The 15,692-nt window shown below is 39.8% G+C and overlaps 2 protein-coding genes across 5 annotated transcripts in view; one reads left to right on the plus strand and one right to left on the minus strand.

Moving 5' to 3' along the window:
- The window catches only part of MCOLN3 (mucolipin TRP cation channel 3), a 36,967-nt gene that overhangs the window by 19,731 nt on the left and 1,544 nt on the right, over positions 1–15,692 (minus strand). For all 4 annotated transcript variants that reach the window (XM_015092077.3, XM_015092076.4, XM_004002144.6 and 1 more), the window contains exons 2-4: positions 10,159–10,388; positions 6,689–6,856; positions 113–266 (exon numbers count right to left, since the gene is read on the minus strand). In XM_015092077.3, coding sequence (XP_014947563.2) covers positions 113–266; positions 6,689–6,856; positions 10,159–10,386 — 550 coding nt within the window. In that variant the 5' untranslated portion in view covers positions 10,387–10,388. The remainder of the gene's footprint in view (positions 1–112; positions 267–6,688; positions 6,857–10,158; positions 10,389–15,692) is intronic.
- On the plus strand, positions 2,527–2,933 carry LOC114115573 (cytochrome c oxidase subunit 7C, mitochondrial). Its single transcript, XM_027971592.3, has one exon. It carries the CDS (start codon positions 2,631–2,633, stop codon positions 2,820–2,822), a length of 192 nt encoding a protein of 63 aa, XP_027827393.1. The 5' UTR covers positions 2,527–2,630; the 3' UTR covers positions 2,823–2,933.

Raw genomic sequence — 15,692 nt, forward strand, 5'->3', positions numbered from 1 at the left:
GTTCTTACTATGACCTACTAACACAGGCCAAATCGATATTTTCAGAGATGAAATTACTGACTTTAAATCAAGGAGTTAAAAATGGAAGTTCTAGCTTATAGAAGAATATCACCAGTTTCAATTTCTGGGTCAATGTCAAAGGTATCATTTCCAGGATAGATGTTTCCTTGCTTGTAGAAGTGCCAACAGATTTCCATGGCTGACTGCTCCGTGCCCTTGTCCTCAAATGCATGATTCCCAGCTGAGACGTTGCATAGCTGCAAATACTTCAACCAAAAAGAGAAACAGAAGATGAGAGCACCCAGCCAGGCAGAAGTGAAGCCACGATTCCCCTCCCTCCCTGCCTTTGAAACGGTGGGTTCCCACCTCCCGTCCAGGTGGAGACTGGAAAGTAATTGGCATACTACTTTGCACTGGGATGGCAGAGGGCAAAGAGCACTTGTGAATTAGAGTTTTGGGTTCAAGTCTCATTTCTGTGATTGTGAGCAAGTCACAAACTTTATCAGCCTCTGCTTTCTTACCTGCAAAATTAAAGGCTGAATTTAAACCTTAAATAACATTTCAAGTTCTTTCCTCCTTTAAAGAACTATCTTTAGGAAGTGACTTTTACATTTAATGTGAGTACAAACTTTATTTATCTTTGAACTATTTTCTATAGTCAAGAGTTCTGCTTTGCTATAATATAGGAAGTCGGATAAAACTGTTCCAGACTAACCAGCAAAACTTCGTCTAAAGATGATTTTTTTTAAATCTTTATCTTTGCAAGAATATAGCTTAGTCACTTTTAAGCAATATTCCCCTATTGAAAGTCCTCGCATGATTTCCTGTGTCTCAGGATAAACTTAAAAGCTCTTTTCCAGGGCCTGGAAAGCCCTACCGCTGGCTCTTCCCTCACTCCTTTGCACACTTGCCTTAAACACACTAAATGTTTTCCAGCCTCCAGGGTCTTTGCTGTTGCCACTCCTTCAGCCTGAAATATTCTTCCTCAGACTTCAAGTCCCCAGACAGGCCTTTTCTGACCATCTTGAGACCACTGTTCATGTTTTATGCCACCTAATTTTTTTTTCATAGCAGTCATCACTGTTGGAAATCAAATTATTTTGCTAAATTTGTTTAAAATCCATCTCTTCCATTAGAATCTAAGTTCCACAGGGCAAGGACTTTATCAAGCCCACTGCACTAACCTCAGCACTTAGAACCATATTGTAAGCAGATAGGCTGGGCAGGGGGTGGGTCCCTGGAGAAAGAGAATACGTGTGACTTTGTCATAAGAGAAGCCATTTTTTGGCCTCAGCCTTTTTGGATTAAATGCTGGTCCTTAAACAGGTCTCAGTAATCAACAATATTAAGGGAACAAACAAATGTACAAACAAATGACTATTATCAGACAAGAAAAGTAACAACAGCATAGGTAACACATCCATTGTAAAGATTCCCAGTTCTGTTTCAGTGGTAAAGATTAGCCCGTAACACTTAACCTTTTCTGACCCTCATGACTTCAATCAACTAAAACTTGGACTCTTGTCGACTGCCCCAGTCCCTTCATAAATATGCAGGTGCCCTTAACTTAAAAGTTTCCCAATTTTACTGTCCCAGGAGACACTGCTTTGAGAAAGATCCCTGGTGTTCTCCTTATTTGCTGCAAATAATAAATCCTTCCTTCTGATTTTTGGCTTGGTTGGTTCTTTTGGCTTGACGTCCACCAAGAGGCAAACCCAGCTTTCAGGTAAGAGTACACAGAGTACATGCTCAAATATTTGTCAAGTTAATGGTGAGGTGAAAACGATTACAATTTGATAGAGGATCTTCACCCACTAGAGCTCATCTACATACAGTGAGATGGTAAGCCGCTAGGATAGGACTCTTTACGGCACCAATATCTCTGCTAGCACTGGCGCTGGGAAAACGTGCCAGAAACCTACAGTAATAGAATTAAGCTGTATAGATCATTAAATAGTATTACGTCCTGCATCTAGAGGAAATAGTATAATGCTAGACATATTTAGTTTTGAGATATTTCCCATACAAGGAAATAAGTGCCTTAAGTCTTTCTAAAGCTACTCAGAGTCCAATAGTTTTATATTGGGGCATGGGGGAGTAAGAGGAATACAATCTATTAAATGAAAAAAGAAGTAAAAGATATTGAATGTGGTAAGGTACCACGGAGACCAATACGCCTGAAATGTGAGATACCCCCTGCCTGTAACAAGAGGTAAAGCCAGAAAGGCAGGCAGGGGTCACACCTGTATGGGCCCCTGTAGCCCTTCTGAGTGCCCATTCCCTGTGAAGCAGTCCACATAGGAATTACTTAAAGATCTGAACCTATCATAGAAACTTGTGTCTTAAACCTTATAAGATCTTGAAACACAAAAGAGCCAAGCTGTAGGCCTTCAGGTGCACGCTATTTTTATAAGTGATTCTTCAGCCAGACTTCCTTGCTATCTTAATAAGGCTCCTTGTGGAGTCTGGGGCTTCCCAGGCGCTAGCAGTAAAGAACCTGCCTCCCCATGTAAGAGACTAGGTTCAGGCAGTTAGAGGAGCAAGGTCGTGAGACAAAAAGCGGTAGCTTTGCAGCCGCCATTTCTTTCACCTCCGGTCTGTGGATCTTTTGTAGAGCGTCCAACAGCGCTATGTTGGGACAGGGCATCCGGAGGTTCACAACCTCTGTGATTCGTCGGAGCCACTATGAGGAGGGTCCAGGGAAGAATATACCATTTTCAGTGGAAAACAAGTGGAGGTTACTAGCTATGATGACTTTGTTCTTTGGGTCTGGATTTGCTGCACCTTTCTTTATCGTAAGACACCAACTGCTTAAAAAGTAATCCATGAGAAAGATAGGAAGAGGAGCATATTAAGAGGTGCAGTCTCTTAAAAGGATCAGTCCCTTGAACTCAGCATCCTAAATATGTTTGTAAATAAACTTATGGCATAAATCCTTAATGCCTCTTCTCTGAAATATGGAACATGATAATTGAACATGTGCTTACACTTTGTTTGGGTAATATTGCATTATTAGTTTCTTAATTAAATATGTATTTGATTTAAAAAAAAAAAAAAGAGAGACTAGGTTCAATCCCTAGGTTGGGAAGATCCCCTGGAGGAGGAAATGGAAACCCACTCCAGGATTCCTGCCTGGAGAATGTCATGGACAGAGGGGCCTGGTGGGCTACTGTCCATAGGGTCACAAAGAGTTGGATATGACTGAAGTGACTTAGCACGTGAGGTCTGAGCACCTACAGAGCTGGATGGTGTGGACAAAAAGTGTTGCTGCCATTCCCATAAACACCAAGTGTTGCCAGCCATCAAACCTTCAGCCACTATAGTGGCACTGAGGGTATGCCCTGAGGGGACTTCAGGATGGAGGAAAACAGGATACTTGCCCTGGATGGCTAAGACATATATCAAAGGAATAACTGCCATTAGGCCAGATTCATCTTCCCAGAAAATCATTAGCTTGAGATATCTGTTTTTTTTGTGATTAGCAGTAAATCTTTTGATGTTCCACTACATGGCTTTTATTTTGTTTTCTGCAAAAACCCTCTTTGGAATAGTCTCTCAGAGCTATCTGAGAGGCTGCCTTCCTGGGCTATAGTCCTTGGTGATGTCCTTGAATAAAACATAATTCTCAACTTTTAGGTTATGTTGTTTTTTTTTTTCCCCAGTCAACAACGGTCAGGGGCAAGTAGCAGAACTGTGGCCAGCTAAAGGGCCAATCTGGAGCCTGAGTCAGAAGACTCTGGGAGCCGAAGGTGGTATAGGGCTAATAGGACTATCACTGAAATGCAGGCAACCGGTAGGACTGACTAATGGGGCACCTAAGTGGCTATGACTTCTGTCGGGCCCTAATGAGGCTGGCATCCGTCCCCACTTGCCTCTGCAGCTCCACCTTGAAAGAACTGGTTTTTCACACGGATTCATGGGTCCTAGGGCATCCTTTGAGAGACTATATAAAAACACATAAAAATCCTTACCCGAGAAATGTGGCACCCAAAGTAAAGCAGATTAAACAGCTTGTTCCTTGATTGCAGATGCATTTTTTTGTGGTCTCCCTGTTATTACTTGATCTGAACACATGAATCTTTTGAGCTCATTCATTCATTCACAAACATTTGAGTGCCTGGTATGTACCTCCATCTTCATGGAATAAATATATTAATATGTAGCACTGAACACTATTATAAAATGAGCAGTACCATGCAGTCAAATCTGTGACTTCAGGTGAATCATTTAGAATAAACTGCCAAGAAGTGGTAGGACAGGTGGGAGGGGAAAGAGTGTAACCAACTAGAAGCAGGGATTTACAGACTGTGTTTGAGCTGCAAAAAAGTAAGTGGTCCCAAGATCCTGAGACCTTTAAATCTAAGCAACTGATCAGAAAGAGAAGCACCTCTGAGAAGTAGGTGGGAAGAGAATATACATCTGCTTTGAACAGAGTGATTCTGAGGTGCTTGTGAGCTCTCTCCACACAACAGTGTGAACAACTGTTTTGGAAACATCTATCTTGGCGATGGGTGACAGTGGGGAAAATTCTGCAGGAAAAGGACAGACCTTTGAGGACTGCCCTAAGTTAAGAGGCAGCTGAAAGAAGGAACCCAGTAAAGACGACCCAAACATGATTGATGAAAGCCAGGATATAGTATTAAAATAACTAGGTCTTTGATATTCCAATACATAAATAGACATACTAAACAAGAGTGATGCTGTTACAACCAGTATTAAATCAGGATAAGCCCTAGAGATTATTCAGTTAGATGACATTCTAGGTCTCCACTCTTCAAGAAAGCTAGTCATGGAAATAACTCTAAGGGCTGAGAAGCTACTGTCTTACCTGTCAGTTCCTGGTGACTATCACCTCAACTATCAAGGTATTTCCTTACAGCAGTCAAAGATGTTTCTTTCATATCAGGCCATGTTTTCCCTATTCACTTCTCTGGAATCATGTAGAATAACTGACCTTATTAACCACACAAACTTTATTCACTAACATTGTGATAAGATACTTTTTTACCTTCAGTTTAAAATGCATGACAGTGCTTGGAAGATGGTAGGGAGTCACTTGCCCCAAATGGGGTAAACTCTACCCCAAATAGTATCTACCTATTTACTAGCACAGGGAATCTACCTACATGCAATTCTATAAAGAAAAAAGAAATCTGATAAACAGAACTGCCTGAATGCCAAATACTATATATTTAAGACTGCTTTTAACCTTAATAATAAAGGTCAAAATGTTTTAGGAAGAATTTATTGAACTGTTTATCTCTTGCCTCTACCCACCCCTCCTGTCAAAACGAAATTACTAATTTGCTTCAGAGTAATTTAGATAATTTAGGAACCAGCTTCCTCCGTCCATGGGATTTTCCAGGTAAGAATACTGGAGTGGGCTGCCATTTCCTTTTCCAGGAAATCTTCCCAACCTAGGGATTGAACCCAGGTCTCCCGCATTGTAGGCAGATGCTTTACCGTCTGAGCCAGCAGGGAAGATCCTATTTAGATAAACTTAGTAATCTTAAAACAAGGATCTCAAAACTTGGTATCTCCAGAATTTTATTACTATTTGACCTTACAAACTGTAGGTGGTGGTGGTGAAATTGCTCAGTCGTGTCCGACTCTTTGCGACCCCGTGGACTGTAGCCCACCAGGTTCCTCCGTCCATGGGATTCTCTAGGCAAGAACACTGGAGTGGGTTGCCATTTCCTTCTCCAGGGGATCTTCCCAACCAGAGATTAAACCCAGGTCTCCCGCATTGGAGGCAGATGCTTTAACCTCTGAGCCACCAGGGAAGCAAGGGTAGGACAAACTGTAGGACATAATTCTATTTAACAATGCATGTAGCTTACTTCTATTATTATAGATTTCTGGACAATTTTTGTAATCTGAATGCTATCATAAAGCCTTAGTGTCACAAATATGTATTTTATCCCATAGTTTGTCTCTGGGAAAATGAAAAGCCCTGATTACACTATAACAATTTTTGAAGAAGAGTTATAATTTTTATATATACTGCAGTTAGTACTGCAGAAATGTTGTCTGCAGTACTAACTCGGGTTGGAAATGCTGACTTCAAGAAAGCTGCCAAAGATTCCTACAAAATAGGAGATTTTCGGACTTAAGAAAGTACTGTTTGCTTGTAGCAAAAATGAATTTATTAGAAACTCAGAGTAGAAATTTGACCTACATGTATGAAAAACAAGCTTCCTTTTTGAAGCAGTTAATCAATGTTACAATAAAACCATTGCCTCATGTGACATAAAGGCCTTTCTTATTTTTTAAATGAATTTCAGGTCTTGGTTACTCTACACATTCTGCAAGGTTAATAATCTCATTATTTTTAAAGGGTCCCTGAACATATAAACTCTGAAAACTTAATGACTACTTACAACCAAGGTCATGGTTAATAATTTTAAATCTTTGAAGTTCTTATGCCAAGCCCTAGATCTGACTCTTTTAATTAAGTCTTTAAAGTTTCTGTCTCTCTGTTACTAAACAAAAGCTCTTCTCAACTTATAGTTTTGTAAAAGTTTGTTGGCAAAGTTAAAAAAATTAATGGTTTCATACATGACATTTATAATTTCATTAAAAAATGCTCACCCTTGTACACCTGAATGTCAGCTTCTGTTTTGCACATTGCTAACAATTCTCCAGTCTAATCTTTCTCCAAAGTAAAGAATGCACGTGTCTGACTTACCTGGTTCACTGCAAAGATGATCTGATCATACACATCTCTCTGTGTATACACTGCATATGTGTCGTCCATTCTGTCTATATATCCTTTTAGGAAGAGGTGCTTGAATGCTATAGTGTTCTCTTCCTTGAAAGTTACCACCATCTGGTTACTCAAGCCAAAAAAGATCAGCTTAAAAGAAAGAAAAAGAGGGTGAAACAGCAATGAAATAAAGGTCTCCACTAAATGATTAATTCATCTATTCAAGATTCAATACCTAACTAATTCCTAATATATCCTATAGAAATTAAACATTTGGCAGTTGGGAACTAATTTGTCCTTAAAGATAAGGTGGGTTTCTAGTTTTAAACTAAAAGAAACTGACTTTGCATACTTTCAACATTTATTTTCATGTACCATCTCACTTATGACATTGTCCCCACCAATAAAAACTTTAGGAGCTCTGAGAAGTCCTTTAGGAGTTCTTCAGCTCAGAGAAGCAAGATAACTTTGACTAAGGAAGTTGGAAGGTTTCCTAAGGGAAGAAAGAATAACAGAAACCCTCGTAGTACGTGCATAACTTGGGGCAGGGGACATTTGAGTAGCGTGTGGAGAAAGCTAAGAAGGTCGAGTTGAACTTAGCACTTTGAGGGGGACACTGAGGACACCAGCATAATTCGATTAGAGAAACAGTGGGGAAAAATGTGAGCAGAAGCACTTAAGTCAGATGGTGCAGGAGCTTGAAGGGCAAGTAGAAGATTTCAAAATGAATTCTTCAGGACATCAAGAAGGCTTGAAGCGGGTGTACAATAAAACCTAAGAAATATATAAGTTTAAGTCTTATAATCAAACTATATTTCTAGGACTAATTACCAAAACTGTGACAATAAGACCAAAAATAAAAATATTCTTTCAACTCATCTCTAAATTAAAGTATATTAACATATATTCCAATGCTTTTGACTGTGTGGATCACAGTAAACTGTGGAAAATTCTGAAAGAGATGGGAATACGAGACCACCTGACCTGCCTCTTGAGAAACCTATTTGCAGGTCAGGAAGCAACAGTTAGAACTGGACATGGAACAACAGACTGGTTCCAAATAGGAAAAAGAGTACGTCAAGGCTGTATATTGTCACCCTGCTTATTTAACTTCTATGCAGAGTACATCATGAGAAACACTGGGCTGGAGGAAGCACAAGCTGGAATCAAGATTGCTGGGAGAAATATCAATAACCTCAGATATGCAGATGACACCACCCTTATGGCAGAAAGTGAAGAGGAACTAAACAGCCTCTTGATGAAAGTGAAAGAGGAGAGTGAAAAAGTTGGCGTAAAGCTCAACATTCAGAAAATGAAGATCATGGCATCTGGTCCCATCACTTCATGGGAAATAGATGTGGAAACAGTGGAAACAGTGTCAGACTTTATTTTGGGGGGCTCCAAAATCACTGCAGATGGTGATTGCAGCCATGAAATTAAAAGAAGCTTACTCCTGGGAAGAAAAGTTATGACCAACCTAGATAGCATATTTAAAAGCAGAGACATTAGTTTGCCAACAAAGGTCTGTCTAGTCAAGGCTATGGTTTTTCCTGTGGTCATGTATGGATGTGAGAGTTGGACTGTGAAGAAAGCTGAGTGCCAAAAAATTGATGCTTTTGAACTGTGGTGTTGGAGAAGACTCTTGAGTGTCCCTTGGACTGCAAGGAGATCCAACCAGTCCATTCTGAAGGAGATCAGCCCTGGGATTTCTTTGGAAGGAATGTTGCTAAAGCTGAAACTCCAGTACTTCGGCCACCTCCTGGGAAGAGCTGACTCATTGGAAAAGAGTTTGATACTGGGAGGGATTGGGGGCAGGAGGAGAAGGGGACGACAGAGGATGAGATGGCTGGATGGCATCACAGACTCGATGGACATGAGTTTGAGTGAACTCTGGGAGTTGGTGATGGACAGGGAGGCCTGGCGTGCTGCAGTTCATGGGTTCGGAAAGTCAGACACGACTGAGCGACTGAACTGAACTGATACAGGCTTCCCCTCCGACTTATCAGAAACAACATAGAGAAATACTTTCACTATTGTGACATACATTATCACTTGGAAATTAAGAATTTCAATTCCAACTTGCCAAATATATTGGGAATCAAACAACCATTTTTATGTTGATAATTAGAAAGAGTGCGTGTCTTTAAAGCATTAATTCTGCCACTGGACGTACTAATCAGTACTCATCATATGGCATTCAAAAACTTTATAAATATCAGCTCCATATTCTCTAAACTGAAGGAGTCCAGTAGGTACCCAATAGAAGCATTGCTGAAATTAAACAAAATAATGTCTTGGAACAAGATAATCACTCAAATGTCAGTTTCCTTTACACAACATCTAGCATCAGAAACTTAGGCAAGAATCTCGTCAACTTCAATGAATGGAGAAAGTAACATCAACATATATACACTATCATGTGTAAATCAGACAGCTGGTGAGAAGTATACAACTCAGGGAGTTCAGTCTCGTGCTCTGATGACCTAGAGGGGTGGGGAGAGGGGAAGGAGGTTTAAGAGGGAGAGTATATAATTATGGTTCATCTGCACTGTTGTATGGCAGAAACCACCACAAAATTGTAAAGCAATTATCCTCCAATTAAAAAATAAGTAAATAAAAGAATCTCACCAACTTCATGTGATTGCCAGCTTCTAACAATCGAGAAGAATTTGTGCTCAATAATCAGCTAAAATGTGTGATTTCAGAGTTAAAAAAGTTCTCCTTAATCCAGTCATTTATTTACATATGCATTTTTCACCAAATTAATAAAAAATAAACCTATCACCTATTTTCCTATTGAAATATGCTTTTATTTTTGCTCTTTTGCTTTAAACAGATAATTACTCTCACTAGCAGGAACATACCTTCACAAGAGTAAATCATAAATATATATAAAGAATCACAAAACATAATTTTTCCCCAAAATGTTAAGAGAAGCCAAGGAAATGAGATTCAACATCTCCTAAAATGAAGTTTCATATTTCACTACTTATGTTACTCCTTTTAATCAGCTCCACACTCTTCTACTTCAGCGCTCCCACGATCACAGGGATGTGAGAATCCAAAAAATTATGAAGAGAGAGAAATTTTCAGGCAACTAACTAGGAAAAAAAAGAATTCTCTACTTGGGCAACAGCTAGCTTCCAAAGTTGATTTAGAAACCTTCAGCTAAACTTCTTGACTGGAAGCAAAATATTAAAATTTTCTTTTCCTGAAATCTAGTTACACTATGTGAGTAAAATTACAATATAATGAAAGATGAAAAGAAACAAGTTAAGGGAAAAAAAGTCTTCTTTCACAAATATGGAAGAGAGAGGATTTAAGATTGTATATCTCCTAATTTATTGTTATGAGGCATATAGTTTAAAAGTTATTTAAAAACAAAACAAAACACACAGTCATCTTTGTTAGTAAAGGACAACTTCACTAAGCTCATGATCTGAGGTGCCTACCTGTATAGTCACCATTGCAATTTTTAGAATTTGTATGGCAAGTTTCCAGGGTTTTCTACCTCGAGCCCAGAACTTCTCACAAGGATTCATGAAAAAAAATTTGAGTTTTCGTCTCATCTGGTCTTCTAATAGAAGTTCCTCAGAAGGAGATGTATGCTGGTTAAAGGTGCAGCGATTTTCCTCTTCATGAGAGCTGCAGCTACTTATAGCAGCCTCAGGATTTGCCATCTCTAGGAGGAAAAACAAAAAAAACTGTAAGTAAAGGCAACATCTATGTTCTTTGTTTTTGAAGGATGGTTGACGGAGTCCAAAGAAAAGATCTGCTTTCAAATAAGCGCCATTGTTCTAAACTGCACCTCCGAAGATCAAGGAACAGGACAGAAAGCCGAGAAGTAAACCGTATGGTCAATTAATCCACCACAAAGGAGGCAACAATATACAATGGAGAAAAGACAGTCTCTTTAATAAGCAGCGCTGGGATAACTGGATGAAGTGAAGTGAAGACGCTCAGTCATGTCCGACTCTTTGCGACCCCATGGACTGTAGACTACCAGGCTTCTCTGTCCATGGAATTTTCCAGGCAAGAATACTAGAGTGGGTTGCCATTTCCTTCTCCAGGAGATCTTCCTGACCTAGGGATTGAACCTGGGTCTCCTGCATTGTAGGCGGATGCTTTACCGTCTGAGCCAGCAGGGAAGTTCACCAAGGAAAAACCATAGCCTTGACTAGATGGACCTTTGTTGGCAAAGCAACATCTCTGCTTTTTAATATGCCCTCTAGGTTGGTCATAACTTTCCTCCCAAGGAGAAAGCATCTTTCAATTTCACGGCTGCAGTCACCATCCGCAGTGATTCTGGAGCCCCCAAAAATAAAGTCAGCCACTGTTTCCACCATTTCCCATCTATCTGCCATGCAGTGATGGGACCAGATGCCACGATCTTAGTCCTCTGAATGTTGAGCTTCAGGCCAACTCCTTCACTCTCCTCCTTCACTTCCATTAAGAGGTTCTTTAGTTGCTCTTCACTTTCTGCCACAAGGGTGGTGCCATCCGCATATCCGAGGCCATTAAAAGAATGAAATTAGAACATTCTCTAACACGATATACAATAATTAACTCTAAATGGATTGAAGACCTAAAGATAAGACTGCTGCTGCTGCCAAGTCCTTCAGTCATGTCCGACTCAGCATGACCCCATAGACGGCAGCCCACCAGGCTCCCCATCCCTGGGATTCTCCAGACAAGAGTACTGGAGTGGGTTGCCATTGCCCTCTCCGAAAAGTAAGATGGATACTATTAAACTCTTAGAAGAAAACATAGGCAGAATACTCTTTGACATAAATCACCGCAGTATCTTTTTTGATTTGTCTCTGAGAGTAATGGAAATAAAAACAAAAATAAACATATGAGACCTAATTAAACTCAAAAGCTTTTGCACAGCAAAGTAAACCACAAACAAAATGAAAAGACAACCCACGGACAAATATTAAAAACATATAGGAGAAAATATTTGCAAACAATTTGACTGACAAGGGATTAGTCTCCAAAATTTACAAGCAGCTCATGTGGCTCAATATAAAAAAACAAACAACCCCAACCAAAAATGGTCAAAAGACCTAAATAGACATTTCTCCAAAGACTTGCAGATGATCAAGAGGCATGTGAAAAGAAGCTCAACATCACTAATTATTAGAGAAATGCAAAGCAAAACTACAGTGAAGAATCACCTCACATCAGTCAGAATGCCCATCATCAAACAATCTACAAACAATAAATGCTGGGTGTGGAGAAAAGTGAACCCTCCTATGCTGTTGATGGGAATGTAAACTGATACAGCCACTAAGGAGAACCGTACAGAGGTCCCTTAAAAAACTACCTTAAAAAACTAGGAATAAAACTACCATATTACCCAGCAACCCCAACATGCTGTTTTTTAGTCACTAAGTTGTGTCCGACTCTTTTGCAACCCCGAGGACTGCAGCCCACCAGGCTCCTCTGTCCGTGGGATTTTCCAGACAAAAATATTGGAGTGGGTTGCCATTTCCTTCTCCAAGGGATGTTCCCAACTTAGGGATAGAACCTACATCTCCTGCATTGGAGGGAGAGTTCTTTACCATTGAGTCATCAGGGAAGCCCACTAATGGGCATATACCCTTAAAAAAACCATAATTCAAAAAACACATGTACCCCAGTGTTCATTGCATTTGTAACAGCCAAGACATGGAAGCAATCTAGATGTCCACTGACAGATGAAGGATAAAGAAGTGGTACATATACACAATGGAATATTACTCAGCCATAAAAAGGAACGGATTTGAGTCAGCTGAACTGAGGACAGACAAAACCTAGAGCCTGTTATACAGAGTGAAATAAGTCAAAAGAGAAAACAAATATTACATATTAATGCATATATATGGAATCCAGAAAAATGGTACTGATGAACCTATTTGCAGGGCAGAAAGATGCAGACATACAGAAAAGAGACTTGTGGATAGAGTGGGGTAAAGAGAGGGTGGGATGAACTGAGAAAGTGGCATTGAAATATATACATTATCATGTGTAAAATGCATAGCTGGTGGGAAGCTGCTGTATAACACAAGGAGCTCAGCCCAGTGCCATGTGACAATCTAGAGGGGTGGGATTGGGGGGTGGGTGGGATTGGGGGGTGGGTGGGAGGGCAGCTCAAGAGGGAGGGGATCTATGTACACTTATGACTGATTCATGTTGTTGTACAGCAGAAACCAACAAAACATTGTAAAGCGATTATCTTCCAATTAAAAAAGAAACTATAATGAAGATATTACCTCACACCAGTCAGAATGGCCATTATCAAAAAATCTACAAACATAAATGCTGGGTGTGAAGAGAAAGAACCCTCCTACACTACTGAAGGGAATGTAATTTGACACAGTCACTATGGAGAACAGTATGGAGGTACCTTAAAAAACTAAAAACAGAGCTACCATATGAGCCAGTAATCCAAGTACTGGGCATATATCTGGAGAAAAACATGGTTAGAATGGATACATGCACACCAATGTTCACGGCAGTGCTGTTTACAATAGCCAAGACATAGAAGCAACCTAAATGTCCATTAACATATGAACAGGCAAAGAAGATGTGGTATGAATATATATATGGAATATTCAGTTCAGTTCAGCTGCTCAGTCGTGTTCGACTCTTTGCGACCCTGTGAATTGCAACATGCCAGGCCTCCCTGTCCATCACCAACTCCCGGAGTTCACTCAAACTCATGTTCATTGGGTCAATGATGCCATCCAACCATCGCATCCACTGTCATCCCCTTCTCCTCCTGCCCCCAATCCCTCCCAGCATCAGAGTCTTTTCCAATGAGTCAACTCTTCCCAGGAGGTGGCCAAAGTACTGGAGCTTCAGCTTCAGCATCAGTCCTTCCAAAGAACACCCAGGACTGATCTCCTTTAGAATGGACTGGTTGGATCTCCTTGCAGTCCAAGGGACTCTCAAGAGTCTTCTCCAGCACCACAGTTCAAAAGCATCAATTCTTCGGCGCTCAGCTTTCTTCACAGTCCAACTCTCACATCCATACATGACCACTGGAAAAACCATAGCCTTGACTAGATGGACCTTTCTTGGCAAAGTACTGTCTCTGCTTTTTAATATGCTATCTGGTTGATCATAACTTTCCTTCCAAGGAGTAAGTGTCTTTAAATTTCATGGCTGCAGTCACCATCTGCAGTGATTTTGGAGCCGAAAAAAACAAAGTCTGTCACTGTTTCCACTGTTTCCCCATCTATTTCCCATGAGATGATGGGACCAGATGCCATGATTCTGAGTTTTATGGAATATTACTCAGTCATAAAAAAGAAATTATTCCATTTGCAGCAACATGGATGGACCCACAGATGATCATGCTAAATGACACCAGAGAAAGACAAGTATCATGTGATATTGTTTATATGTGGAATCTAAAAAAAAAAAAAGTCATACAATGAATTTATTTACAAAGCAGAAACAGACTTCCAGTCACAGAAAACAAACTTATGGTTACCAAAGGGGAAAGGTGAGAGAGTTAAATTAGGAGGTTGGGATTAACACACACACTGCTGCTGTGCTGCCGCTTAGTCACTTTGTCCTACTCCCTGCGACCCCATGGACTGTAGTCCACCAGGCTCCTCTTTCCATGGAATTCTCCGGGCAAGAGTACTGGAGTAGATTGCCATTTCCTCCTCCAGGGGATCTCCCCAACTCAGGAATCAAACCGAAGTCTCCTGCATTGCAGGCAGATTCTTTTACCAGGGAAGCCCCAACATATATACACTGCTATATATAAAATAAGCAACAAGAACCTACTGTATTGCACAGGGGACTCCACTCAATATTCTGTAATAATGTATATGAGAAAAGAATCTGAAAAAACAATAGATATATGTATATGGATCACAATCAATTTGCTGTGCACCGGGAATTAACACAACATTTTAAGTCAACTATAATATAAAACAAAATTTTTTAAAATTTTAAAAAATGAAAAGAATATGATTACAATTATAAAAAAAATAGACTGCATTTTGGTGTTTACAGAATCAGTTAGAACATAGCAAGTCATTTTTCTTTACATTTCAGTCACTGAATGAATTTTTACCCAGTTGAAAACTACCAAGTTCAAAGGGCTGCTGTTAATAAAAGATTATGGTACCAATATATAGTATATATGTGCTTTTTGCCTCATTCAGTAACAGACATAGTTAGAGTAGGGTGTCCTGAAAGCACTGAAAAGGTTTCAGAAAGCAGGCTGGACTCTGAAATTATGTGCTAAATTTTGTGTGTATATGAATATGGGCAATTTTCCTGGAGAGATACAGTTTTATCAGATTATATTAAAAATTTTTTTTAACAATTGAGTTAAAGGTAAAAAATGTGATGTAGAGAACAAAGATCCTGTTTTGTTTCTAATCCTGGTTCTATATTGAGACACTTCTGTGACCTTATGCAAGTCATTCAGCCTGTCTGAGCCTCAGTTTTCTCTTCTGCAAAATGGGAATAAGAATATCTACATTTTCATGTGTTTCTAGTGAGAAAATGAAAATAAAGCCCTTGCATAGGGTCTAACACTAAACCATCAGCCTTACTTTCCCTACAGCTCCAGCAGACACAGCAGCTTCCTAAACAGCCAACAAAGTTCCTAAGAGGCAGTGTGAGCTTCGGGGGACTTACAAAGGAGGTCTGCAAAAAACTCAGAATCTCAATTTAAGTTCAAATCCCAATCGGCAACATCACTTGCATGAAGTTTTTTATTGAGGGCCTTTATATTTATATTAGCACGCTTTACTTTTCAAAGTGCTTCATACTTTTTTTGTCCCTTTGAAAGGGATAGGGCTGGTTTTACTGTCTTCATAGTCAGCTTATCCAAAGTGATAAAGAAGTCACTTTGTAAACTGGAACCTATCCTGGACTGTCCCTCAGACTAAGCTTGATATTATGGAAACTTCTTAAAAATAAATACCACAAACCACTATGGACAGTATCATTCTTTTTTTACAGAATAGAAAGGCTG

This window comes from Ovis aries, chromosome 1, assembly GCF_016772045.2.
Source record: "Ovis aries strain OAR_USU_Benz2616 breed Rambouillet chromosome 1, ARS-UI_Ramb_v3.0, whole genome shotgun sequence".
Classification (NCBI taxonomy): Eukaryota; Metazoa; Chordata; class Mammalia; order Artiodactyla; family Bovidae; genus Ovis; species Ovis aries.

What these genes read in the sequence shown, in the direction of transcription:
- LOC114115573 (XM_027971592.3), top strand. Translation starts at nt 2,631, where the DNA reads ATGTTGGGACAGGGCATCCGGAGGTTCACAACCTCTGTGATTCGTCGG.